At 42.5% G+C, this 27,977-nt stretch overlaps 2 protein-coding genes across 4 annotated transcripts in view; one reads left to right on the top strand and one right to left on the bottom strand.

Moving 5' to 3' along the window:
• entpd5a (ectonucleoside triphosphate diphosphohydrolase 5a) overlaps nucleotides 1-3,837 on the top strand; it is a 39,897-nt gene extending 36,060 nt beyond the window's left edge. For all 3 annotated transcript variants that reach the window (XM_080202286.1, XM_080202288.1, XM_080202287.1), the window contains one exon: nucleotides 6-3,837. In XM_080202286.1, the coding sequence (XP_080058412.1) occupies nucleotides 6-92 (87 nt within the window). In that variant the 3' untranslated portion in view covers nucleotides 93-3,837. The remainder of the gene's footprint in view (nucleotides 1-5) is intronic.
• coq6 (coenzyme Q6 monooxygenase) lies at nucleotides 3,657-27,977 on the bottom strand. The gene is made up of 12 exons (XM_080202285.1): nucleotides 27,703-27,977; nucleotides 22,371-22,505; nucleotides 21,030-21,088; nucleotides 18,697-18,823; nucleotides 16,151-16,281; nucleotides 14,651-14,758; nucleotides 14,310-14,372; nucleotides 11,865-11,972; nucleotides 10,089-10,291; nucleotides 8,228-8,343; nucleotides 6,919-7,085; nucleotides 3,657-6,193 (listed from the first exon to the last, which is right to left on the bottom strand). Exons 1-12 carry the CDS (start codon nucleotides 27,917-27,919, stop codon nucleotides 6,164-6,166), a joined length of 1,464 nt encoding a protein of 487 aa, XP_080058411.1. The 5' UTR covers nucleotides 27,920-27,977; the 3' UTR covers nucleotides 3,657-6,163.

Below are 27,977 nucleotides of genomic sequence, written 5' to 3'. Positions count from 1 at the left end.
CACAGCTGGCCAAGAAAGTCAACAATATAGAAACTAGCTGGGCACTAGGAGCAGCATTCCACCTCATCCAGTCACTAAAGACAACTCCATGAATTGCAAATAAATAAATGACACTTTTATATTTTGAGGATATTGAACTGCATGATTGTCACTATTCAATAGAATGAACACTGTAATTTATTACCTCCTGTGAGGAAAATATAACCGCAACTCCAAATCAGATTCTGCCCACTGAAAACAATCTAGAGATGTGTGTTCATAATCAGATCCCCATCACTGTGGGTCTGTCAAAAATTGAGGAAGTGGGGCTGTGGGGGGGAGGGGGGTGGTGATGATGGCAAATGCTATATTTTTGACTCTTATTTTTCTAAACATTATGTCTTAAATCCATAGACATTTGAGTTTCTTCAAAAAAAAGTACCAAAAAAGGCAGTATTGTCACCAGACTAGTAATCCAGAGATTCTTCGCAATGCTCTGGAGACCCAGGTTCAGATCTCACCACGGCAGATGGTGAAATTTGAATTCAGTAAAAATCTGGAATTAAAAGTCCAATGATAGCCCAATAAACCATTGCTTATTGTGCAAATCATCTGCTATACTTATTACCTGGTCTGGCCTACATGTGACTCCAGATCCACAGTAATGTGGTCAACTCTGAAATGGCTCAGCAGTCATTCAGGTGAAGGGCAATAAATGCTAACCTAGCCAGTTACATTGCTGTCTGATTGTGGAAATCCTCAGTCCCAAAACATTTACCAGGGTGATAATTGTCATACTCCCTTGTACTATTGGAGTTTGGGAAGCAACTTTGACATACTTATTCCTTCCTAGTATTATTTAATTTAGTCACTGCTCCCAATGTAACTGGAATTCAAAGTAACATGAAAAGGAGATGAAGGTTCTAAGCCATGATTAAATAAGCTTTTTAAATGGGGAGATGGTGGTGTAGTAGTATTGTCACTGGACTAATGACCTAGAGATATGCAGCTGATGGAATTTGAATTCAGTTAATAGAATCTGGAACTCCAAGCCTGTCAGCAGCAATGTGACCATGAAACTATCTTAGATTCTTGTGAAAATCCACCTGTGGTTCGATAATGTCCTTTAGGGAAGGAAATCTGCCATCCTTACCCAGTCTGGCCAACATTGACTATTAACTGCCACCTGAAATGACCTAGTGAGCCTCTCAGTTCAAGTGCAATTAGGGATGGGCAGCTCATAGAGTCAATAGAGTCATCGAGGTTTACAGCGTGGAAACAGGCCCTTATTTTTTTAAAATCCCGGTCAAATGGGATGAAGGCGTATAATATCAAGGTTAAGACTCTTAGCAGTGTAGAGGATCAGAAGGACCTTGGGGTCCGGGTCCATAGGACTCTTAAATCGGTCTCGCAGGTAGAGGATGTGGTTAAGAAGGCATATGGTGTACTGGCCTTCATCAATTGAGGGATTGAGTTTAGGAGTCAGGAGATAATGCTGCAGCTTTATAAGACCCTAGTCAGACCCCACTTGGAGTACTGTGCTCAGTTCTGGTCGCCTCATTATCAGAAGGATGTGGAAGCTATTGAAAGGGTTCAGAGGAGATTTACAAGGATGTTGCCTGGATTGGGTGGTATGCCTTATGAGGATAGGTTGAGAGAGCTCAGTCTTTTCCTTGGGGAGACGAAGGATGAGAGGTGACCTGATAGAGGTGTATAAGATGTTGAGAAGTATAGATCGGGTGGATTCTCAGAGGCTTTTTTACAGGGCTGAAATGTTTGCTATGAGAGGACACAGGTTTAAGGTGCTGGCAAGTAGATACAGAGGAGATGTCAGGGGTAAGTTTTTCACTGAGGGTGGTGGATGAGTGGAATCAGCTGCTGTCAGTGGTGGTGGAGGCAAATTCGATAGCATCTTTTAAGAGACTTCTGGATGAGTACATGGGACTTAATAGGATTGAGGGTTATAGGTAAGCCTAGTAGGTAGGGATATGATTGGCGCAACTTGTGGGCCAAAGGACCTGTTTGTGGTGTAGTTTTTCTATGTTCTAAAATCCCTAAGCTAATCCCAATTGCCCATATTTGGCCCATATCCCTCTATACCCATTGTACCCATGTAATGCTTTTTAAAAGATAAAATTGTACCCACCTGTACTACTACCTCTGGCAGCTTGTTCCAGACACTAACCACTGTGAAAAAATTGCCCCTCTGGACACTTCTGTATCTCTCCCCTATCACCTTAAACCTACGCCCTCTAGTTTTAGACTCCCCTGCCTTTGGGAGAAGATATGACTATCTACCTTGTCTATGCCCCTTATTATTTTGTAGACCTCTATAAGATCACCCCTCAACCTTCTACGCTCCAGAGAAAAAAGTCCCAGTCTATTCAGCCTCTCCTTATACTCAATCCATCAAGTCCCAGTAGCATCCTAATAAATCTTTTCTGCACTCTTTCTAATTTAATAATATCTTTTCTATAATAGGGTGATCAGAATTGCACACAGTATTCCAAGTATGGCTTTATCAATTCTTGTACAACTTCAACAGGATGTCCCAACTCCTGTATTCAAATGCAGGCCTTGCCAGCAATGTCCACATCCCATAGAAAATATAAAATAAAACATCAGTGTTAATGATGAATGCTGATCATGATAGCGTGACAAGGCTTTTTAAATAAATTATCATGTTCAAAAGTTGTCTTAGACCAAAGCACCAGCTTTGAATCCAAATACGTGTTTGTTATCTCTGATGGAACCTTGGTTTTGAAGTTGATTGTGGTGTTATCATTTAAAAAGGGAGAAGCACTGGAATGCAAAACCTTCCTATTCACAACCAGTATTGCCTGTACCAGCAGACAAAGGGCAGGGAGAGACGTTTCAACCTGTGAAAAATACTTAGGAGGCTGTCATCCTCAGCCAAACATCCCTGCCACCAAGTGACTGAGTTAAAGTAATTTGTTTTGCCTGGACCAGTTTTCATTCAGATAGCTAGGGGGGGAAAATAAAAATAAAGCAAGCACTGAAGAAGTTGGGAGAGGAGAGAGTAGTCTCCCTTGCAAGTATTTATCCAAATCTAGATTTTCAAAAATGCAACTCTTGGGTGAGTTTGAATTTCCAAGGGGATTGAAGTGAAGTACTTCAACCACTAGTACGTGCAAAGTCCTGCCTTATCTGGCCACTCATCTGTCACAACTTCCTAATGAATTGCAATTCTTGAACAATAACCTGTGGTACTGAGATTCTTTCTGTAAAGACCGTCCAGGTTACTATGCTGTAATATTTCAGATTTAAAGGTAACTGTAACAAACTGGAAACATGAACCAGCTATTTAAAATAAATATTTAATTCAAATTTAACAGTATCCTTCAAAATCGTATTTTTGTTAAATATAGTATCAATTTCTGGTCTGCACAGCTGACCACTGGGGAGTCTAGCTTATCAGACTGACTTGTATCCAAGCACCATCTTAGAAAATGAAAACCACCTTGAGCCTTCAACCAACTGAACACTGGAGGCTCTGGAAAGCAGGCGAAAGATATTCACAGAATAACCTCTCACGTAACTGATAGGCACCAACTCCCTGATCTCCATGAACTATGGAATTCATTCAGTTGTGGTACAAAATTCTTGGGGGTACTTTTAAAAACTGTAAATCGCACATTATTTAATTGCATGATGGCTGTAATTAATGAATGTTTTATTTAAAGCAGTGATTTTATTGAGAATGCAGGACAGCAACACATTTTAATTTCTCAATGCCCTCAGCACATGGTGTAAATTTAATTGTATATTACCACAGTATTTAACATGTTCTATAAATTATGTATTTAATTTTTTGAATTAAAAGTGATTGAATACACATTCTGTTTGCTCTGTATTCATTGCCTCCTGCTACATCACCAGAACCATATGCATTCTCACATCCTACAACTAGGAACATTCAGCAGCCAGGCAACACCAACTTACCTGCACAAGCTTTTTATTTCTTGGTTTACAGCATTTGAACTTAGTCTCCTCAATGTGAAATCCATCTGGATTTATGAGGTATACATAAGCCCCAATATTCCACTATTATGTACTGCTGGAACCCAAGAAAAAGTTGGGATGACCCTTTTGAATAAGAATTTATTTTGGTTTTCAAGGATGGGCTGTTTGTGTTGCAACATGGTGTGTTGCAGACTGGCTAAAAGCAGCTTCTCGACTTCGATTGTTCATCCATTGGAAGTTAAATTTTAATCTTTTTGGAATTAAGCTGTATATTCAGAGAACGCTTCAATTTAGTTACAAGGGATCAAAAAGCAGTGGATCTTTTTAGTACAAGTCAATCAGTGCAAAATAGACTGGATTGAAATAGAGCAAAACAAAGAAACTGAACTTGCAATAAATTGCATTCAATAGTATAGGTTGTCACAGAACAGCAATGTCAAAGGCGATTCCTGAAACCTTTTGGTTCTAAAATTATTTACGGAGGGAAAAAACCTCACTGATTTGGCAGGGTAATGTCTTCAGCAGTAATCCTTAAAACAGCAAAAAGCCGGCTCTTAAATCAGTAACAGGTACAGTAATAAAATAATTGCATTTATATAGCAATTTATATTGAACTAGGACAGTGTGTCTTGGGAGTACTGTCCTGGGAGTGTAATAACTTTTAAGGCATTGTCAAGGTAATTCACCGATGAGCATTGAGAAATTAATTAAAAACATCAACAGACAGGATTAGAAAATAAGATTTTCATCTGTTTATCCCCTGCAATTCACATCATTCAAACAAATATCAAGCTGCTTTTTTAAAAAAATCACAGTCCTTGGGAAGATCAGAAGTTGAACTCAAACCATATCCTGCTCCAATATGAATTTTAAGAAAATGCAGAAACTCAGCCTAGATACAAGTCTACTGAGGGACTTGGCCTGCCTGAGTGATACGTGTAATTGGAGTTTACCAGGGCAACATCTGAAAACTTAAATTTTCAATCTTGTTTTAAAAAAAACCCTGCTATTTTGTGACTGATTTCAGAAGGTTTGTCACTTCTGATATATTTACAGCAAAAGCAAAATTAAAAAGATTGCAAATCACAAAACAGTATATTTTTGCCTTATTTTAAATATAATTTGTAAGCTTTATTATATATTAGCCCTCTAATGACATCTCTAAACAGTTTGCTTTCTCTCCCTCACCTTAAGATTTGCATTGGCCTGGGCTGCACAAAATGCAACAAGGCCTTTGGATGTGCTGAAGCCGGGGATAGTCCAACTTAAACCACCATCTTGAAGTCCTTCCATATTGTTCAGACAGAACAAGCACGACACGCTTTCTTCCCATAAACAAGCAGTAATGATATACTGCTTCTTTTGGTTAACCAAATAAATCAACAAATTGGGACGAATTAAAAATGTATTTCTCAAAGGGATGCTGCATTAAAGCAAATAGGATCTCAAAGGAAACTTAAAACATCGAAATAAAATGCAATTGAAGGGAACAACAATGCACTCTAGTCCCTGTGGTGTCCACTGGGCACAGGAGGCCTTAAAGGTGCCAGCAGACACCATGCTCCCTTTCTAGGGACATGTGGCAGTGAACATAGCTGCAGAAGAGAGGCAGACAGTCAGAATGGACAACCCCCCTGATCACCCGCTGCCTGTCCTATTAATAGCCAGTGCTATTAATAGGCCCAGGAGTAGGCCCATGAGGTGGTCCTCCTCCCTTCATATCCCCCTTCGCACCAGGTGAATGGCAGTGATGTAAATGTACACTTCATCTTAAAGCAGGACTACTCAACACTGGGGCAACTAAAGCATTCAATTGATGTATGAACTTCAGTTTTTTAATTCATTTGTTAAGATTCATGACCCTGAATGAATTTTCTTTACAATCTAACAATTCACTAGATTGTCACAAACTGTGAACAAACTTCACCAGTGAGTGGATGATTCCAAATGTTTTTGGAGCTCACACGCCACTCGTACGCTGCTCAGTGACAGACTGTACATTGGCTGCAGGCTGGCAAGAAACATTTTGAGATGGTATACATCAATCCAATATTCACCGTGTATTCGATTTAAACGCAATCCATTACAAATCAGTCCTCCAAAACAAACAGCAGGGACCCAAAACAAAAACTTCCTAGCAGCCAGAACTCACAACATCCTCCAGAGACAGAAGAAATCCAGGATAGTTCCAGAACAGAATTCACCTGCTGACGAATGCCATGATTTGTTCCTGGAAAACAATGGAAAATAAAAAATAAAAATTAAACTTCACTCTGCTCTTTCGTCCCCCTGAAAAGCCTTTTAAAAAAATCTTTGAAATGCCCACAAGCCTCGGTCAATGTCATTGTGAAGTGACCTCTAGGTGGTGTGCAAGAGCAATCTTGGCTAAACAACCTATTTTTCTGCACCAACACGTTTCCTCATTTGAATGTTTATCTAATTAACAATATCTATATTTGCTAGTGCACACCTTATTCTGATAACACATTTTATGAAGCACATTTATCCTTCCAGTATCAAACCAAGTTTGCCCTTGCCTATCAAGTGATGGAGGGAGCACGATGGGGTGGCACAGTGGTTAGCACTGTTGCTTCACAACGCCAAGGACCCAGGTTCGATTCCCAGCTTGGGTCACCGTGTGGAGTTTGCACATTCCCCTCATGGTTGCGTGGCTTTCCTCCGGGCGCTCTGGTTTCCTCCCACAGTCCGAAAGATGTGCAGGTTAGGTGGATTGGCCATACTAAATTCTCCCTCAGTGTCCCCAGACAGGTGCCGGAGTGTGGCGACTAGGGGAATTTCACAGTAGCTTCATTGCAGTGTTAATGTAAGCCTACTTGTGACTAATAAATAAACTTTAACATTACTTTACCAATTGAAATAATTTTTCAGTATCCAAGCCATGGTCTTATTCCATTACTTACATCTTTACAATAACAAAATGGTTTCATTGATTACCTTAACAGGCGTAAAGGCATTTGTTGCCTGCAGACCAAGACTTCTCAGCAAGACCACTGGTATACTTTTGGTTGAGTACAGCCTTTTCAGCAAGTCTATTGCAGCCATGACAGGGAGGTTATGTCTCTGACGTTCAGTTTCAAATGCATTCAAGTGCTTGTTGGACCCTGGATAAATAGGAGGCATTGGTTAAAACACAGTCTACTCAATTCTACTCTACTTAGTGGTGTTTGGAAAAGCAAGATGGCTTTAAAGCACATAAATAACCTTTGTTATTTATGGGTCGGTAAGAATGGCAGATAACTAATAATCTTTTTCCTCCCATGTGGCTTGAAATTCAGCCCAAAGGAAATTTTTACCCTGTAGAACTGCAGTCTGATGACTCACTGACAGAAACATCCCAGTTCCATGATAGCTCATTGAATAAAGCATTCGCTCTCAGTAATATTACTGCCCAAAGGTACCAGATTCAACCTCTGATCTGTGCTGAGTTGGTATCAGTTCATCAAATCATAAAATTCCTACACTTCATAAGGAGACCATTTGGCCCATTGAGTCTGCACAGATACAATCCCACCCAGGCCCTGTCCCCATAACCTCATACATTTGCCCTAGCTAGTCCCCCTGACACTAAGGGGCAATTTCGCTTGATCAATCCACCTAACTTGCACATCTTTAGACTGTGGGAGGAAACTGGAGCAGACATGGGGAGAACATACAAACTCCACACAGATACAGACCCAAGCCTGGAATCGAACCTGGGTCCCTGGCGCTGTGAGGCAGCAGTGCTAACCACCGTGCCATTCCAGGTGTAGCATGGAAAATAGCACCAGCATCCTTGAGTGAGAGTGTGGAAATTTTTTTGTTAAATGTTAGGCCACTGTCTCTGATCACTACCCACTGGCAATGGGCAGCATGCATGGACAGGAATGTCAGGTGAAGACATGGTCAAACAAAGCTTTGATGCCCCCCCCACAGTCAAAGAGCCAGGTTTGGGGAGAAAGCAGAAACAATTACAAACACCTCTTAAGCCAAAGACAGATAGGACATCTGCTCAGACTCAACAACTGTTGGGAATGGGGGAGGTGGGGGGGAATCAGGGGAAGCAGAAAAAGATGTCTAGAAGGTGCAAAATGTAGGAATGGGCACCCAGTGGGATATCCAGGATTCAAAGCTGCATTGTAAAGTCCAGAAACAAAGTTCCTTAAGGGGAGAATTCTTAAGAAAGATAACCTGGTGTTTCTTGCCAGTCATCAATAAAAAAACCCATTCACACTTGCACCATTCAAAGGCATACAGGATCTCCTACCCAGGTCTTTGCCATTGAAGGCTGCCTCACTGAGATGCTGAGAGAGACTGGCCACATCCCCGAAGCCCAGATTGACTCCTTGACCTGCTAGAGGGTGAACCCTGTGAGCAGCATCACTACAGAGAGAGAGAAATTACAGGGTGAGACAATATTTATTCCAGGATCAGGCCACGAGAACAAAGGACCCAGCCAGGCAACCAGGCTTCTATTGCATCATTCTAATTAAGAAAGGAACAGGAAGTTTAACATTAATGCTTGTTATTTGCTGCTTAAACTGAACAGAAAGCTCACGTTTATTTCGCAAAGCAATGAGTTTGGAATTGCTACTTGTGGCAGACTTAAAATAATCTTAATAATTGCAATTGATGATGACTTTATAGAAGAAAAGCTAGCAGATACAAAACTACCAAACCCCACTGAAAGCAACATGCGCAGAATATCTCAAGTGTATAGTTCTCAAGTAACATCAGCAAAGACAGATTAACTCTTCATTCAGCTCATTTCCTGTTGATGGGTGTTATTGTTTCTCATTTTGGGAAAATTGGCGCTGTGATTTCCATCTCAGCAGTGACTATTCTCTGAAGGTGCGGCCATGGCTCAGTCGGTGGCTCTCTCACCTCCAAGAAGGTTGTGGGCTCGTGTCCCACTTCAGAAACTGGAACACAGAAGCATAGGCTGACACTCCTGTGCCGCACTGTCAGAGGTGCCATCTTTCAGACGAGAGCTTAAATAGACGTCTGTCTTCTCTCCCAGACGGGTGTCAGTGGCAGCATTTATTCCAACCAACATCATTAAATTAGATTCTCTCTTCATCATCATTTTGCTATGTGTAGAGGAGGCTTACTGTGCACAAACTGGCTGTCCTCTTTGCTACATTTTAACAATATAAATTCTTCACTGGCTGCCAGGCACATCCTGAGATCACAAAAAAGCTAAATACAAATTCTTTCAGCTCTTCTTGTTTTCAAAAGTAAATTAATTGGTTGTGAAGTGTTTGAGACATTCCGTGGGCATGAAAGGTACTACATAAACCCAGGATATTTCACTTAGAAACAGGTCTTTTCACCGATGTTTTGCCATTACTAATTCAGCTCATGCATAATTGAGTTGAGTAACTAGTTTCTCCAATGACATCTTTAGCACCTGCTACCCAACTGAAAATACAGATTGTACAGAACAGAAGGGGGTTATTTCATCCATTCTTTCTGTGCTGGATCTCCTAAGAAATACCAATTACTCCCACTCTCCAGCTCTCTCCCAGTGCTTCCCTATTCAAGCAGGGATCCAACTTTTTGTTGAAAATTACTACTGAATTTACCTCCAACCATGCAGACACTGCATTCCAATTTGATTACAGTAAAATTTGAAGGAGGGCATAATTGAACAATTCTCTAACAAAACGTGTTTGGTAATTTTGTTTTGACCAACAACAGTTTGCATTTAAATAGCTTCCTTTATAGAGTAAAACATCCTCTTGACAGGAGTGTTATCAAACAAAATTTGACACTGAGTCACAAAGGCAATATTTGGACAAGCAACCTATAATGTGGAAGAGAGTTTAGCTTTTTATGGAGCTTTTTAGGAATTCAACAGTTCAGAGAAGCTGAACAAATCTGCAAGATCACACTCTAGAACGTAATCTGGCCTGGAGCAGATACCTATAGCATCCCACGTGTCATGTTGCACATGGACAAGTCACAAGAATTCACAAATTCTGAGATTTCTTCGTCCTGATACAGTGCCGGCATCAGCTAAGACCAGGAAAGCGAGCTGGTTACCTGAACTTTTACAGGTCTCCTCCGATGGGTCGTGAGGCAAGGTCAGAGAGGGGAAGAGGAAAATAAATACCCATTTATCTTACCCGATGAGGGCAACTCGTGGTCCAACATACTTTGTGGCATGCCCCAGTCCAAGTGGAAACATGGCCCTGCTTTTTGGGTCAATGTGAGCCACACTGGGTGGCAGCTGACGTGCTGATGTGCCCGAAGGCATCAGGAACGTAGAAGCTGTCCTTAACATGGAACTTGCAGTGTCAATGAATTCAGAATGATTCTCATTACTCCACTGCAAAAGATGTCAGAAAGAAAAGCAAATCAATAAAATGTTTGCTGCTTGAGGAAGGATTGTAGTGCCATTCCTTGCAAATCAGGATGTTACTGTTTCAACTTTAGGATTTTAGCTTGAGTAGAGGTGCCACCATGCTGAACAGTAGTAAAAGCGCAAGCAATCTTCCACATATTAAATTGCTGATTTTGTCCAAGGTGACACAGCTGAATCAAGTGAAGGCCTAAATGTTGCCTAGAGGGTGTTGTTGACCAGTGTCTGTTCAGCTGTGATGCCCAGTTAACCACCACCCCAAATATGTGCCCATCCTCAAGGATAAGCAGCCCATCATTAGTCAACGGAGTGGACTCGACAGGCAGCTGCCAGAGGGCTGCCACCACAGCACAAGTAAACATGCAAGGAGAGAAGACAAAACAAAAATGTGGATGAAGTATTTGCATCAAGTCTCCAGCCTGCCATCATTGCAAGAGCACATTCACAGCTAGGGAGAACTTGCGATGATACTAAAAAAAAATCCACACTATAAATTAATAAGACACAGTTCACAGGAGTCTACTTCATACATAAAACGTGACCAGTTTTCTAAAACAGCAACAGAAGTTCAATTCCTTTTCCCTTAAATTACAACATCACCTTAAAGATAAACTTTCTTCCTAAGTTTTAAGTTTATTTATTAGTGAAACAAGTAGGCTTACATTAACACTGCAATGAAGTTACTGTGAAAATCCCCTAATCGCCACACTCCAGCGCCTGTTTGGGTACACTGAGGGAGAATTTAGCATGGTCAATGCACCTAACCAGCACATCTTTCAGGCTGTGGGGGAAAACAGGAGCACCCAGAGGAAACCCACGCAGATACGGGGAGAACATGAAACAGGGCAACAGGATGGCAACTTATCAGAAATTATTTAATTTATTGTTTAAAAATCCAGTCTCTCGCTGTTTGCTGTACAGATTTTGAAATGACAGCCCAAAGGATGGCAAAGTGGTTAGTATTGCTGCCTCACAGTGCCAGGGACTTGGGTTCGATTCCTGGCTTGGGCCATTTGGCCCATCAAGTCTGCACCAACCATAATCCTACCCAGGCCCTATTCCCATAACATGAGTGGAGTGTGGCGATTAGGGGATTTTCACAATAACTTCATTGCAGTGTTAATGTAAGCCTACTTGTTTCACTAATAAATAAGCTTAAAACTTAGGAAGAAAGTCCACACAATGGCCCAAGCCAGGAATCGAACCCAAGTCCCTGGCACTGTGAGGCAGCAATACTAACCACTTTGCCATCCTATGGGCTGTCATTTCAGAATCTGTACAGCAAACAGCGAGAGACTGGATTTTTAAACAATAAATTAAATAATTTCCGATAAATTGCCATCCTGTTGCCCTGTTTCATTCAATGAACAAATTCACAATAAAATGGGAAAACTTCAGAAATTGCTTTACTGCACCACCTACTGGCCAGATCTGTAACTACATCCTTACAGGCAGCTATTTATAGAGACGGTTTCAATTCTGAATGGTATACAAATGTAGTTTAAATGTGAGAACAAGTCCATCTGCACACTCCACTTACAAAAGCTGAATTGATGGCATCCACAAAGGTCTCCTCATCCATAGTGAGCAAGTCAGATGCATGCTGGTGGGAAGTTGACCACACCAAAGAACTGAGATTATCAGAGAGCTAAAGGAAAACACAAGAGACAGGTTCAAGGAGGGTGTCAGGAGGACGTTGAATCATTCTCATGCTGGGATATCAAAACTGATCACACTAATTGCACACAATTGAATGATGTAGACAGGCACTCACTCACATCAGGGTCACAATTCCCATAAAAGCTGACTCCTAACGCCTGTGCATCACACACACACGTGTGCAGGTGAGATGTGGACAATGCAAAATGTGTGGGGTATAACTGTGCTGTTGCAGATTTATGGGTAATGACATAATTTGGACTAAGCATGGATACAAAATAGGATTTGAATCATAGAATCCCGAGTGCAGAAGGAGGCCATTTGGCTCATCAAGTCTGCACCAACCATAATCCTACCCAGGCCCTATTCCCATAACCCCACATATTTACCCTGCTAATCCCCCTACACTAAGGGCCAATTTAGCAAGGCCAATCAAACTAACCCACGCAGCTTTGCACTGAGGGGAGAAACCAGAGCACCTGGAGGAAACCCATGCAGAGAAACCCCTGCCAGAATTGAACCCGAATCCCTGGCACTGTGAGGCAGCAGTGCTAACCACTGTGTCACCCCATGTACCTTCAAAGTGAAATCTTAGTTTGTCTTTTCTCTTTACAGTTTTCATGGATATTTGTGCATTTTAAGTCCACTTAATGAATGGGTTGGATATCTTTCAGGAGATAATACTCCGAGTCTCCAGTACATGAGTGATTTGAGACATGATGTATGGTTAAGTGCAGCATGCTTGGGAGGTGACATTATACGGTCTACACTTTCCCAAAGCCTTCCACTACTGAAGTGGAAATCCTTGCCTCATGTTTGGATCTGTTGTAGACTGATAAAGATTGATACAATCAGCAATTCCCATTACCCTCTCTAACAGAATGGTAGAGAGCGAACCATGGAGGCTTTTCTATTAATCCCTGTGTCTGTACTGCAGACATTAATTCAAGTCCCTGCTTAAAGATGAATATGCTATCAGAGGTAATTTTCTCTTCTGCTCTACATGGGAGGTGGGGGTTAATTATCCACCCTTGAACTAAGTGCATTTCAAAGGGCATTTTAAGAGTTAACCACATTACTGTTAATCTAAAGAACATCAGGTGAATTTTTACAACAATTGACAATGGTTTCGTCATTAGATTTTTAATTCTCAACTTTTATGGAATTCAAATATCACCAACTAGCATGGTAGGATTCAAAGCTGGGCCCCCAGGGCATTCTCCTGGATTGCCCAGTCTAGCATCAATTCCACTACACCACTGACTCCCCGAATAGTATAGTTGCATTTTAGGGGAAGTTAGATAAAGATATGTGGAAGAAAGTGATGGGGTGAATGAAGAATGACTGTATGAAGTGTTGAAGGGAGATTTAAAGAATAGGTTTAGAGGAAACAATATCCTCGGTTTAGGTGCCTGTATAACAATTTATATTCAAAGGTACCTGTAGAGCAATTTATATTAATAGGAATAAATAGTATATAATAAATATGTATAAATTTACCATTGTACAATCACAAAGGGCATGCATGAAAACCCCACCATGTTAACAAGAGCTCAGGATAGTAAAACGACACAAGATGAATGCTAGCTTTTAGCCACATTCCTGAATACCACTAGCTGGCTCGAGCATAAGCTTGTGTACAATAGACCACAGATACTGGTGACTGATACCAGTCTGTGATCTGAGATCTCAGATAAAACGAGACAGGGAGGAATAAGGAGGACAGTCATGGAAGATGGTAAGGAATTCCACTGGACAAGGAGTATTGTACACTCAAGGACTCCAGATGGGAGAAAGAAAGATAATACTGACTGAGGTCCCATGAGTCGTGTCCATGTGACCATGAGCTGAACATGCACAAGCCCATCTTACATAATGCCGTTTTCATTGGATATGGACTGCTGTATGTAATCTGTAATCAATATTATTGGGCAAGGTCCAGCCGTGATAGGCTGTGTAGATGTTTGAAAAACGATGAAGAATGGATGTTTTTCCTTTGTTTGTTGGAGAGGGGCACTGGGCTTTAACAGAAGCCATCACCCTCGCCAGCAAAAATAAACCACTTGCTGCAAGGGCCAACCCCAAGCATGGAGTGATTTCTTTGAAACTCTCTCCCGCTACAGAAGCGCAAACAGTGGCATGGACTTGTTGGGCAAACGACCCATTTCTGTTCTATAAATACCAAGTATGTAATAATGGAAAAATTGCATTACTGGGATCATTTTAATCAAGGGTCTGTGATCTTAAGACAAGCATTAGTGTCACAGTTAAGAAAATCTGTGTCTTTTAACACAAAAATCAAATTCCAAATGAAAGCGAAGTGTACCGGAAGCATTGCGATTGGCCCAGTCACCAGAAACCTCTGCCAAGCCACATTGTTGTCAGTGGGCTAAATGTGAAGGAAGAACAAACAGTTAGAAGCATTGACAGGCAATTCTGTTTGTGCCATTCGCTTTGACAGCTTAACTCCCACATCCCACCTCCCTCCCCCACTCTCCCAGCTCCCCACAACCACACTCACTACCTTGGTCATTTGCACCAATGCAGCAACTCAACCAAAACATTTAGGCAATACTTCATCTAAAAATGGACTTGTTACGCACAGACATGTACAAATCACCCAGGTACATTCCCAGCATTGAGCAAGGACAAAAGGGGTCAACCTACTTCAGCAAGACGAAGGGTAGCAACTACAGCTGACTGATCGTACTTCCACTGCACAGTCTGAATACCTGCAGACTGCCGCACCATCGAGTTGGGACCATCTGCTCCAATCTATGTGGAGGAGAGATACAGCCCTTTAATGTGGTCAAGCTAAATTGAATAGAAAATAATCATTTAATCAACAGCATTGAGTGATCAGTTATCACACCCTCAAACCAGAAAGAAACATAGGAGCACAGGATTTAGGAGCAGGAGTAGACCATTCACCCTCATTCTCCTAAACCCCAATGGATATAAAGTAAAGTTTATCTATTAGTGACACAAGTAGGCTTACATTAACACTATAATGAAATTAGTGTGAAAATCCCTGAGTTGTCACATTCCGGCACCTTTTCGGGTACACTGAAAGAGAATTTAGCATGGCCAATGCACCTAACCAGCACGTCTTTCAGACCGTGGGAGGAAACCAGAGCACCTGGCGGAAACCCACGCAGACATGGGAAGAACGTGCAGACTCTGCACAGGCAGTGACCCAAACCAGGAATCGAACCTGGGTCCCTGGCACTCTGAGGCAGCAGTGCTAACCACTGTGCCACCGTGCCACCCCAAGGCCCAACCTGTTCAATCTTGTTTCATAAGATAAGCCCTTTTTCACAGCAGGGAGTCGAGTGAACCTTTTCTGAACTGCTTCTAATGCAGTTATATCCTTTTTTCAAATAAGGAGACCAAAACTGTAATAGTATCCTAGATCTGATCTCACCAAGGCCCTGTACAGTTGCAGTAGAATTTCCCTATGTTTATATTGTACTCCAAGTTTGTTATAGGGCTTTATATCAGTTTTGCCATTACATTTGATATATATTAAGAGTAAATTTAGTTCTGAGATAACTGGACAGCATAATCATTATGTTGTGCATCATGAAACACAGTATGAATGTGGGAGAGTATGTGCAGAACTTCAGCTCCTGGTTAGTGGTTTTAGCACTGCACAATCAGGGAGAAGATCATCTCCACTCTCCTACCCTCTCTAGGAGTGCTGGGGAATGAGAAGGGGTAATTTTTTCAGCTTCAGGGTAAGGGGTGAAAGTAAGCCATTGTGGATAATTTCACCACATGGTGTGGAACTCAACAATGCCAAGCAACGTGATCCCGGCTCAAAATGCAGGTCTGTGTGGATCATAGCACCAAGCCAGGCTCAACAACAACAGGCCTTCATATCCACAAACTGGGAAGGAAGGAGAGAGAGTAGGAAACAATTGGTCAGGTTTCATGTCACAAAGAACATACGAGCGGATTCGAGGTGAGGGCAAGATCAGAATCTGACGCAATATCAAGGGACCTGCCAACATATCCTATGAAGATTAGACAAGGTACCAGATTGACTGCAGCACCCACAGAAATGTACATCATAATAAAGTGATCCTTCCAGTGAAAACAATGTAAAAATTAAAAACATGTCATACTTTCTTCAGCTGAGAGTTTGAACGGTTCACTGTTGCTTACCAGTAGTGTTGTCTGTAGCTTACGCCCATCAGCCAGTTCGATTTGAACCCATGGGTTGGTATCGGATGAAACGTAGGGCGCTGGCCATGTGTAGTTGGCCACTTTACTCCTGTATAACACATGCACCCTGTCTGAGAAAAACAGCACCATGCTAAGGACAAACTGTTTTATCCTTCCTTCTCCACATTTCCACCACACCCACCATCCCTCTGTTTGTTGACCTACCCTGGCTTCAGGTTAGGAAACACCTTGATTTTAGAAAGTCATATCCTTGTTTTTAAATCCCTCACTCAGCCCCCGTAACCTCCTCCAACCCTACAACTCTCTGATACCTGGGCTTCTTTAAACCTGGGCGACACCCCAAGCGCTGGACTGCCCTCCCTAAATCTCTTGCCTCTCTGACTCTTTCCTCCTTTAAGCCTCTCCTTAAAACATACGTCTGGGTTACGATTATCTGCCCCTATATCCTCCTATGTGTCTTGGTGACACTCCCATGAATCACCTTTGGCCATTTTGAAGGTAGAATGTAAATACAAGTTGTTAGTGAACAGTCCCATGGGAAACTCAATGTCCATGTCAGCATCAACTGCATCTAAGCTGAAAGCAGTGGAAGCAGAGTCTTTGAAAAATTTAAGTTAGAACTAGATATCAGGTAGGCGGGAATGTGGGGCTGACCTTAAACTCAGAACAGCCATTATGTTATTGAGTGGTAGAGGGGCTGAGTGGCCTACTCCTGTTTCATAACAACATAAGAAATAGGAGCAGGAGTAGGCCATCTAGCCCCTCGAGCCTGCCCCGCCATTCAATAAGATCATGGCTGATCTGAAGTGGCTCGGGAGTGCAGAGGAGGTTTACTAGGCTGATGCCGGAGTTGAGGGGGTTGAGCTATGAGGAGAGGCTGAATAAACTAGGCTTGTACTCGTTAGAGTTTAGAAGAATGAGGGGAGATCTCATTGAGACGTATAAGATGATGAATGGGATGGATAGGATAGAGGTGGAGAGACTCTTCCCGCTCAGAAAGGACAGTAGGACTAGGGGGCACAGCCTCAAGATAAAGGGGGGGCGGTTTAGAACGGAGTTGAGGAGGAACTTCTTCACTCAAAGGGTGGTGAATCTCTGGAATTCTCTGCCCGTTGAAGTGGTGGAGGCTACCTCGCTAAATGTTTTTAAGACGCGGGTTGATGGGTTTTTGATAAGAGAGGGGATTAAGGGTTATGGGGAGAGGGCGGGAATGTGGAGCTGAGCCACAACAGATCAGCTATGATCTTATTGAATGGCGGGGCAGGCTCGAGGGGCCAGATGGCCTACTCCTGCTCCTATTTCTTATGTACTTATGTACTTATGTACTCCCTATAACCCTTAATCCCCTTGCCTGCCAAAAACCTATCTACCCGCGTCTTAAATATATTCAGCGGGGTAGCCTCCACCACATCAACGGGCAGAGAATTCCAGAGATTCACCCCCGTTTGAGTGAAGAAGTTCCTCTTCAACTCCGCTCTAAACTGCCCCCTCCGCCGCTTATCTTGAGGCTGTGCCTTCTAGTCCTAGATGTTTATATGCCTTGTTTATATGCCATCTAGTTTCAGATGTTTATATGCCTTGCCAGGATAAACAACTTGTCTCCCCGTTCAGCTCTCTTCCCTAATTAATGAGTCTGTCGGAAGTCACTGTTTAAGGAAAAAAAGTAAGATATATAACCATACAACATTTTTCACAACCTAAGAATGTCCCTTAGCACTGTGCCACCACTGCTGCAATGTAGCGAAATAAGACAATAAGGCATAAGTCATAGGAGCAGAAATAGGCCATTCAGCCCATCGAGTCTGCTCTGCCATTCAATCATGACAGATATTTTTCTCATCCACATTCTCCTGTCTTTTCCCCCTAATCCGTGATCCCCTTATTAATCAAAAACCTGTCTATGTCTTAAATACACTCAATGACCTGGCCTCCACAGCCTTCTATGGCAAGGAGTTCCACAGATTCACCACTCTCTAGCAGAAGAAATATCTCCTCATCTCTGTTTTAAAGAATTGTCCCTTTAACCTGAGGTGGTGCCCTTTGGTTCTAGTTTTTCCTACAGTGGAAATATCCTCTTCACGTCCACTCTATCCAGGCCTCGCAGTATCCTGGAAGTTTCAATAAGATTCCCCCCTACGACATTTATACACAGCAAGACACTACAAAAAGCAATGCAATAATGACCACATAATCTCTCTTAGTAATGTTAAAGGGATAAATACTGGACAGAACCCTGGGATGACTCCCCATTCTTCTTCAAAACAATGGTAAGGTCAGGTGATGAGAGCTCAGACTGAGTCCCAACTTAGTGCCTCACCCGAAAGATTGATGCCAAGGCAAAATACCAGAGGGTGGAATAAAGTCAGAGAATCACAAGTCAGCACCTTTAGAGAGGAGGTGAAAAATTACAGGAACAGGCCTGACACGCTTTTCACACATTTCACCTCACAGCACTGCAATTACCTCAACACCCTGCTACGGAATGTTTTTCAGAAGATCTTAGTTTCAGAGAGGTCTACACCTACCAGCAGCAGCGGCCAGCTGTTTAGTCAGAGCTGACAATATTACATCATTCTCGACTACGAAACCCATGTCCTCCAACAAGTCAGCTTTATCAAATGTAATCATCGCATCGGAGCATTCATCCCAGACCTGTAGGAAACATTTGAATTTCAGGGTCACTGTTCATGCCCGCTATAACACTTAATGATGAAGCAACAGAACATGACACAAGCTAACCACTGGAGAGGAACGAGGAGGCAAACAGCCTGTTCCGCTCAGCTTGTCAATTAGGTCACTCTACAGGTTCACGTCCTTGTCTCTTCCTACCTCTCATACCTCTGTACCATTCGAGGAATTAACATGCGTCCTGTGCCCCCTAACAAATGCTTCAAACTAGTGGACATTCTGCATGCAGCAGTGTTACAGGTAGTTAGTTACTGTTCAACTTATGTGTGGCTTGCAGCTTTCTTGCTTCATTTAGTTCCCAGCTCATAATTAACCATGAATTGCTTCCTATGCTTAGCACCAAATCACTTCAGGCATTTATAAAATCTTGATTAAGTCTCCATTTTCCCTTCCCAATTTGCTAACACCGTACACCATGTCTGACCCACTATTAAGTGATGAGATCAGGGAGGAGGTTTGTGTAATCATTTGGAAATGCATAATATTCTGTCCTTTCTTCCATGTTCTTCCCATGCCAACCAAATTCTGAGCTCTCAATTTTTTTAGATGGAGGTCTCATTTAACTGTCCTTTCTTCACGTTCAGGACAGAGTGGGAAACATTATGATGATTATTGCTGGATTCTGTCTTTGGTGATGTCCAAAGTTCAGTGGATACTGACGGTAGTGATAATTCCAACTGGTTTATCCCCTCTAGTTCAGGATTGCTGAGACCAGCTGTAACACATTTTCCCACCCAAGATCAGGTAACTCAGCACATTTCAGACATTGTTGTTACAGTAGCAGAACAATCTTTCATTTATTCATCAACTGATGAATGAGCCACACAGGTAACAGAAATCTCTCTTGTCAATCTTCACCCCCATTTTCTTGCTGCAACATAGTTCCCCAGGAACTAATTAACCTCTGCTGCTCGCAAAATGTTTGGTGAGGAGACTCGTTGCAGTTGGTGTTTCCACGCGTTTGCTGCCTCATCCTTCTAGGCAATGGAGGTCATGAATGTGGAAGATGCTATCAAAGAAGCGAAGGTGAATTGCTGCAGTGCATCTTGCAGACACTGCTGTCACTGTGCACTAACTCGTAGAGGTGGTGTTGATCGAGAAGGCTGATTTTCCCTGGATAGTGGCAAGCTTCATCAGTACTGTTGGGGCTTCAATCATCCAAGCAAATAGGGGCTACTCCATCATATCCCTGACTTGTGTCTTTGACAGTGGAAATGTTCTGGGGAATTGGGAGGCAAATTACATGCCACAGAATACCCAGAGTCCGATCTGCTCTCATAACCACAGTATTTATGTGGCTGGCTTTAGTAGGTTTCTGGTCAATGGTGACCCCCAGAATGTCGATGGTGGGGAATTCAGCAATGATAATGCTGTTGAATGTCATGGAGAGATGGTTTGATTTGCTCTTATTGGAGATGCCTGGCATTTGTGCGGTACGAATGTTATTTGCCACTTATCAGCCAAGGTCTGCATTATGTCCAGGTCTTGCTGCATACTGGCAGCAATTGCTCGAGTCTTTAACAAGCACAAATAATACCGAACATGTCCACTTCAGACCATATGACAGATGGAAGGTCAGAAAGCAGCTAAGATGATCAGGCTTCCAACACTGTCCACAGGAGCTGCTTGTGGACAAGCCAAACCAGGGGAGCAGGAGTTCCAATTTCCCAAAGAATCAAAGTCGTTTCCGCGCTGCTAATCCAAGCTTTCTCCTCACTGGCACTCCCATTGACAAATTACCTCACCATCAACATTCGGGGAGAAATTGAAATGCCTTACAAATGCTGTGCTTTGCAGAACAAGTTTGAGGTTGGGAAATACACAGCAAGTAACTCAGCTCCCGACTCCCCAGAGTCCACCCACCAGCTACAAGGCAATAGTCAGGAGTGAGATGGAATACACTCCCCTTGGCCTGGATGAGTGTAGCTCCAACAACACCCTCTGTCACAGGCACACTACAGCAGCAGTGTATTACCATTTAGAGAATGCACAGCAGCAACTTACCAACACTTCCTCACAGGCCAAGGCTTGAACCATGAGCCTTCCTCCTGTGCATGAATCAGCTCCTCAATGACCAAATTCACAGTTATTCACTTAGAAAACAAACTGAATACACACTGTACAAAGTGAGTCAGGTAAAAATCCCACTGAAGCAACAACAGGCTTTTACCTGCATTCTCTTGAATGGCTTGTACCTCATGTTGCATATGTGATCCCAAGCTCCAAAACCTACAAAGAGATGAAGGTGATAGAAATGTAAAGCTGAAATAATGAAGTTTTTCTTTGTATTCTGTGCAGTCTGTACCTGTACAAGAACAACGCAAAATCATTGTATCATCAGGAAGATAAAGTGTTCAAATGCTGAGTCTTTGGCACTTTTGTCTCTTCACTATGATGAACATTTCTTTATACTGAATAAAGCAGCTTGGTTTCTCAAACCTTTGTCCAGAGCAGCAGTTCCCAAACTGTGGGTCACCACCTGGGCTGTGAGAAACAGTGACTGGAGTTACGAAGAATAAAAATCACAATCTCCTGGGATTGGACACATTGATCGGCTATGGCTGTTCTGGTCAAGTGTGCTGCAAACTATACACCTACGTAAATGACACATGACAATGCAGCATCGCCGAGCAGAAATTGATAACCAAGTTCCACACGCATGAAGAGGCCTCAACCAGGATCCTGGGTTCATGTCACGTTACATGTTAAAAAAAACCCACCATTTTGCCTGGGCTTGCAAAATCTAACTAACTGTTCTGGCTTGAGATAATTCACACCTCTTTAACCTGTGATTATCCCTCTCTTCACTCATATTGTTTGTACCTGTAAAGACTTGATTACGTGTAAAGGCTCAGATTCCAACCATTACCTTGCAAATGAGTCTTTGTCTATATATGGCATGTTTGTGAACCCAATTCTCCACTCACTTGATGAAGGAGTAACATTCTGAAAGCTTGTGATTCCAAATGAACCTGTTGGACTTTAACCTGCAGTTGTGAGACTTCTCACCGTGCCCACCCCTGTCCAACGCCGGCATCTCCACACTATGTAAATATAACAGGGTGGCTTCTGGGAGCAACAGCAATGGAGGAGGAGGGGCATTTAGCAACCGGTAGCAACCTGGTCACCTAGGGCCTGGGATTTATCATCACAGATTTCCACATCTATATGATGTATTGTATGCTAATTGACAATACATGAATTTTAATTATTGTATCCCAAATTCTACTCTTTATTGCCCTTTTGTTTTTGTGGATGTCTGGGGGGTCACGTTTGAGAATTACAATGGGGGCATTTTGGAAAATAGTTTGGAAGGACTGCCAGAGACAGGCTGGCAAGAGAGAAGATTGAAATCCACCAGCTAACCACTTAGGCAAGCATCACAAGACTAGCAACCCAATGCAATCAAGAGCACGGATTAGCTTGAGTACTGCTCTGCTACCTTCCCATGAATGAATAATTGTAGCACAACGCACTGAGATAAAAGTATGAAGGGTTAACTGAAACATACGGCTGAGGAAGGCTGCACTGCCTGGCGTGAGTGCGCTCACTCGATTACTGTGCAATTCTGACAGCTTTCCATCAGTTTTCTTATTTCCAGCCTCCAATAACAGGATCTTTTTTGCAGACAGATTCTCATCATAGGCTGCAGAGAAATAAAGATAGCTCATGAATCACAAATATTAACCTGGACATTATGATATAACTATGCAAGATTGTCACTGTGTGAAAATCGTTCAAATGTATTTGCTTTTTAGAAAAAGCAATAACTCGCGTTTCCCAAAAGTTCCTGCCCTAGACACAGAGCAAAATAGTCTCCTCCTGTGCTGCAAATTTCCTGCATCAATGATTAGTTCATTTACCGACTACTTTCTCAACCAGACTCATTCGTCATATATTTCTGGCTGGAAGACACTTGCACATTAACTGAGAGCAACCAGTCACCACACTTCAAAAAGTAATTCATTGGCAGTAAAACATTCGGATGTCCTGAACTTGTGAAAGGTGCTATATCAAGGCAAGTCCTCCTTCCTTAGCAGTCAGAGGAAGTGTGGGACCAGAAGCAAAATCTTCCAGTGAGGGTACACGGCTTAGGTATGAAATGAGGACTTTGTTAGTGATGATTTTGATTTGATTTATTGTCACATGTATTAATATACAGTGAAAAGTATTGTTTCTTGCACGCTATACAAAGCATACCATAGATAGAGAAGGAGAAGGGGCAGAATGTGATGTTAGTCATAGCTAGGGTGTAAAGAAAGATCAACTTAATATGGGATATGTCCATTCAAAAGTCTGATGGCGGCAAGGAAGCTGTTCTTGAGTCAGTTGGTACGTGTCCTCAGACTTCTGTATCTTTTTCCCAATGAGAAAGGTAAAAGAGAATATGTCCAAGGTGGTAGGGTCCTTTATTATGCTGGCTGCTTTTCCGAGACAGCAGGAACTATAGACAGAGTCAATCAACGGGAAACTGATTTGCATGATGGACTGGGGCTTCATTCACAACCCTTTGTAGTTTTGGACAGAGCAACAGCCATACCAAGCTGTGATTCAGCCAGAAAAAATGCTTTATATGGTGCATCTTGTAACGGCTTATAAGAGTCAGAGCAGACATAACAAATTTCCTTAGCCTCTTGAGAAACAAGGGACATGGTGGACTTTCTTAACTATAATGTTGGACCAGAGCAGGTTGTTGGTGATCTGGACACCTAGAAACTTGAAGCTCATGACCATTTCCACTTTGTCCCCATTGATGTAAGGGACATGTCCTCCACTATACTTCCTGAAGTCAATGACTATCTCCTTCTGATGATGATGCTATGAATATAGCAGTAAAGAAGGCAGTAATATTATAACTGGATAAGAAAATACCTCTGACTTCAAAGTGGAAGAATCACCAGGTCTGGATTGAGTGCATCTGCATTTATTCAGAAAAACAGACAGAAATGTGGAATCTCTGGTGACAATGTTCCAATTCTCCTTGGATATGATGGTGGTACCTGAGGACTAGGTGACTGCAAATGCTGTGTCATTTTAAAAAGGAGACTGCGTCAAACACATCAGCCAGTCTAACATCAGCGGCAGGGAAATTTCAGATCACAATCTGCACAAAATTAATTGTATTAGAAAAGTATGGGCTAAAAATCAAAACTCAGCCTGGATTTATTAAAGACAAATCTCGTTTGACTAACTTGATTGCATTTTTTGATGAAACATTGCTGAGAGTTGAGGATAGTATGGTTGATGTTGTGAATTTGGACTTTGAAAAGGCATTTGACAAATATCACTAGATAGACAATAGCAAAATTAAAACAAATGAGATTATCGGGACAATGGCAGCATGGATACAAAATAGGTTAAAGGGTAATAAGCATAGAGCAGCGATAAATGGTTGTTTTCTGGTGTGGAGTGAAGAATACAGAGGTATTCCCCACACTCAGTTCAGTACCACTGCTATTTTTGATTATATCAATCACAGACTTGGATACACATTGAGTACAACTTCAAACTTTGCAGACGATGTGAACAGCAAGGTAGTTGTTCAGTACTCAGAATGCTGCAATCAGAGGACAAAATTTAATGCAGGGAAATGTGAGGAGAGGCAATTTAAACTAAATATTGCTATATTAAACATTTCACAACTCAGGACATCCTAAAGTAGTTTACAGCTGAGGTACTTTTGAAATGAAGTCACTGATGTAACATAGTTCATATGGCAGCCAACTTGCCCACGTGATCTTCAAGACTGATCTCAAATCACCTGAGGAATGTCAAAGGAATTTTTCAGAATACTTTGTCCCTTATAAGAACATAAGAAATAGGAGCAGGAGTAGGCCATCTAGCCCTGCCATTCAATAAGATCATGGCTGATCTGTCGTGGCTCAGTTCCACATTCCCGCCCTCTCCCCATAACCCTTAATCCCCTTGCCCATCAAAAACCTACCAACCCGCGTCTTAAAAATATTGAGCGAGGCAGCCTCCACCACTTCAACGGACAAAGAATTCCAGAGATTCACCACCCTTTGAGTGAAGAAGTTCCTCCTCAACTCCATTCTAAACTGCCCCCCCTTTATCCTGAGGCTGTGCCCTCTCGTCCTACTGTCCTTTCTGAGTGGGAAGAGCCTCTCCACCTCTATCCTATCCATCCCATTCAACATCTTATACGTCTCAATGAGATCTCCTCAATGAATATCTCCAATGATATTCAGTTTGATCATTGGATTTTTACGTGGTCCAGTTTTCATGGTGTCAGACAAGTTGTTGAACAAGGTCCTCACACCCTGCTCCCTGCAAGGTCCCCACACCCTGCTCCCTGCAAGGTCCCCATATCGCATTGGCCCAGTTTCTCTGCCTCTGCTGCATCTGTTCTGATGATGCCACCATCACAAACAACAACTCTGACATGCCTGACTTCTTTCTCAACCAAAGATTCCCCCTCACTGATTGAAAGCACATTCAACCATATTTGACCCATCTCCCATACTTCTACCTCACCCCTTCTTCTCCCTCCCAGAATGATGACAAGGTCCCTGCTTGTTCTCACTTTCACCCCAGCAGCCTCTGCATTCAAATCATCCTAAGGTGAAAGCAACCAATGGTCATCTGGGACTACAGTGACTTTACCTTTATTTAATTCTGTACAATTCTACCTTACTTCAGTTCTGTGAAGAGCCATTTAGATTTGAAACATTAACTCTGTTTCTTTCTAGAGATGCTGCCAGACCTCTGAATTTATTCAGCATTGTCTAGTTTTGATTTGTCACATGTATTGAGATAGTGAAAAGTGTAGTTTCTTGCATTATACAGACAAAATATACTGTTCATTATGTACATAGGGGAGAAGGGTGCAGAATGCAGTGTTACAGCCATAGTTAAAGTTTATTTTATTAGTGTCAGAAGTAGGCTTACATTCACATTGCAGTGAAGTTACTCTGAAAATCTCCTAGTCACCACAGTCTGGCATGGGTTCGGGTACACTGAGGGAGAATTTAGCATGTCCGATGCACCTAACACATACATCTTTCAGACTGTGGGAGGAAACCAGAGCATCCAGAGGGAACTCATTCAGACATGGGGAGAACGGACAGACTCCACACTGACAGAGACCCAACCAGAAACTGAACCGAGGTGTCTGGTACTGTGAGGCAGCAGTGCTAACCACTGTGCCATGCTTAGGGTGTAGAGAAAGATCAACTTAATGAGGTAGGTCCATTCAAAAGTCTGATGGCAGCAGGGAAAAGGCTGTTCTTGAGTCAGTTGGTAAGTGACCTCCTCACATTTTTGTATCTTTCTTCCCCAGCAGATGCTTTCCACGGCAGCAAGAAGTGTAGATGATGTACTCAATGGATAGAAGGCTGGTTTGTGATGGACTGGCCTAAGTTCACAACACTTTGAAGTTTCTTGCAGTCTTGAACAGAGCAGGAATCATACCAAGCTGTGGTACATTCTATGGTGCATTTTGAAAAAAATTGGAGTGTTGTAAGGGACATGCCAAATTTCTTTAATCTCATGAGAAAGTAGAGACATTGATGGGCTTTCTTAACTTTAGCGCCAGCATGAAGGGACCAGGAGATTGTTGGTGATCAGGACATCTAGAAACTTGAACCATTTCCACTGTATCCATTTATGTAGACAGCAGCATGTCCAATACACTTGAAGTCAATTACTATCTCCTTCATTTTACTGACATTGAGGGAGAGATTGTCATCACACCAATTTACCAGATTCTCTATTTCCTGTACCCTGTCTCATCATTGAGACCTGACCCACTACAGTGTGTCATCAGCAAAGTTGAAAATCAAGTTGGAGTGGAAGTTGGCCAGTCATAGGTGTATAAGGAGTAAAGGGCTGAGGACACTGCCTTGTGGGGCATCAGTGTTCAGGATAATCATGGAATGTTATTGTCCATTGTTAATGATTGCAATCTGTGGGTTAGGAAGTCTAGGATCCAGTCACAGAGGGAGGCGTGAGCCCTAGACCATGGAGTTTGTTTTTATTTAAGTTTGATGAACCAGCTGGTCTCTTCCTGCTCAGTTTTGTATGCAACACAATTGCATGAATTTAAATGCTTTGGACTCAGCCCCACACTCTAATTGTGGGTCACCTTCTTTAAAAACATGCATTTGCACACAAAACTTCACAAAAGTCAACTAAATTTCAGAAGTACTTCATTGGCTATAATCAGTGTAGGAGATGCAACAACCATTCTGCATAAGCAAACTCACACCAACAAAAATATGGTTAAGGACAAGATAACTTGTTTTTTGAGTGCTGATTGAGGGATAACTATTAACTAGGACCCAAAGGCAACTCGAGAAAGTAGGGAGGTATGACAGGTTTTATACTTTTAGCAAGGAGAGAGGTTCAAGCATAGCAAAAAGGAAAGGTCAGGGATATGAGCAAGGACAGTAGATATTAAATGATAAAGATTTCATGGGACAAAAGGCAAAGAGAATGAGTGAAGATCTTTCTCTTCACCCTACCTGTAACTGCAACACTATATTCTACACCTTATCTTTTTCCCCTATGTACTTTCAGCAGTAGGTTTTGCCTATATAACGTGGAAGAAACAGTTGCAGTAAAGAAACAGTATGCGTGAATGGCCAAAGGACAGTAAAACCATGAAAGCAAGATACAATCTGACACTTGGCAAAAGAAAAATCAAAAGGAAGATTTCACAGTCTGAAGTTGTTGAACTCAAAGTTCCTCAAGCTTATTATTACTACCATCAGCAGATAACCATGTTTCTCCCAAATTTTCAGTTATTCACAATCTGCCACTGTCCTATTCGCCCACCGAACCTCCCCGCTGTCTATCGGTAAGCCGGGCACCCCGAGTCCTACCTAAAGCACAGGCCATGGCGGTACCAACCATCCCACCGCCCGAGATAACCACATCGTAAAGCTCGGGAGGCCCGGACTCCGGCTTCTCCGTCTCGGAGGAGGAGGAGGAGGCAGCGGCGGCGGCCGAACATCGTCGCCAGCCTCCGCTCCCCAGCCACCAAGCTCGTCCCCGGGCTCGGAGGCCCCAAACCAGACCCGCTCCCCTCCACAGACTCATGACAAGCGAGCAGCCTCCATGGGAACAGTGACCTTCCAGCAGCGGGGCAAGATGGCGG

This window comes from Carcharhinus amblyrhynchos, chromosome 14 (genome assembly GCF_965287045.1).
Source record: "Carcharhinus amblyrhynchos chromosome 14, sCarAmb.v2.hapA, whole genome shotgun sequence".
Lineage (NCBI taxonomy): Eukaryota > Metazoa > Chordata > Chondrichthyes > Carcharhiniformes > Carcharhinidae > Carcharhinus > Carcharhinus amblyrhynchos.
Note: the sequence above shows the minus strand (reverse complement) of the source record. Positions and strands in the feature narration are given on the sequence as shown.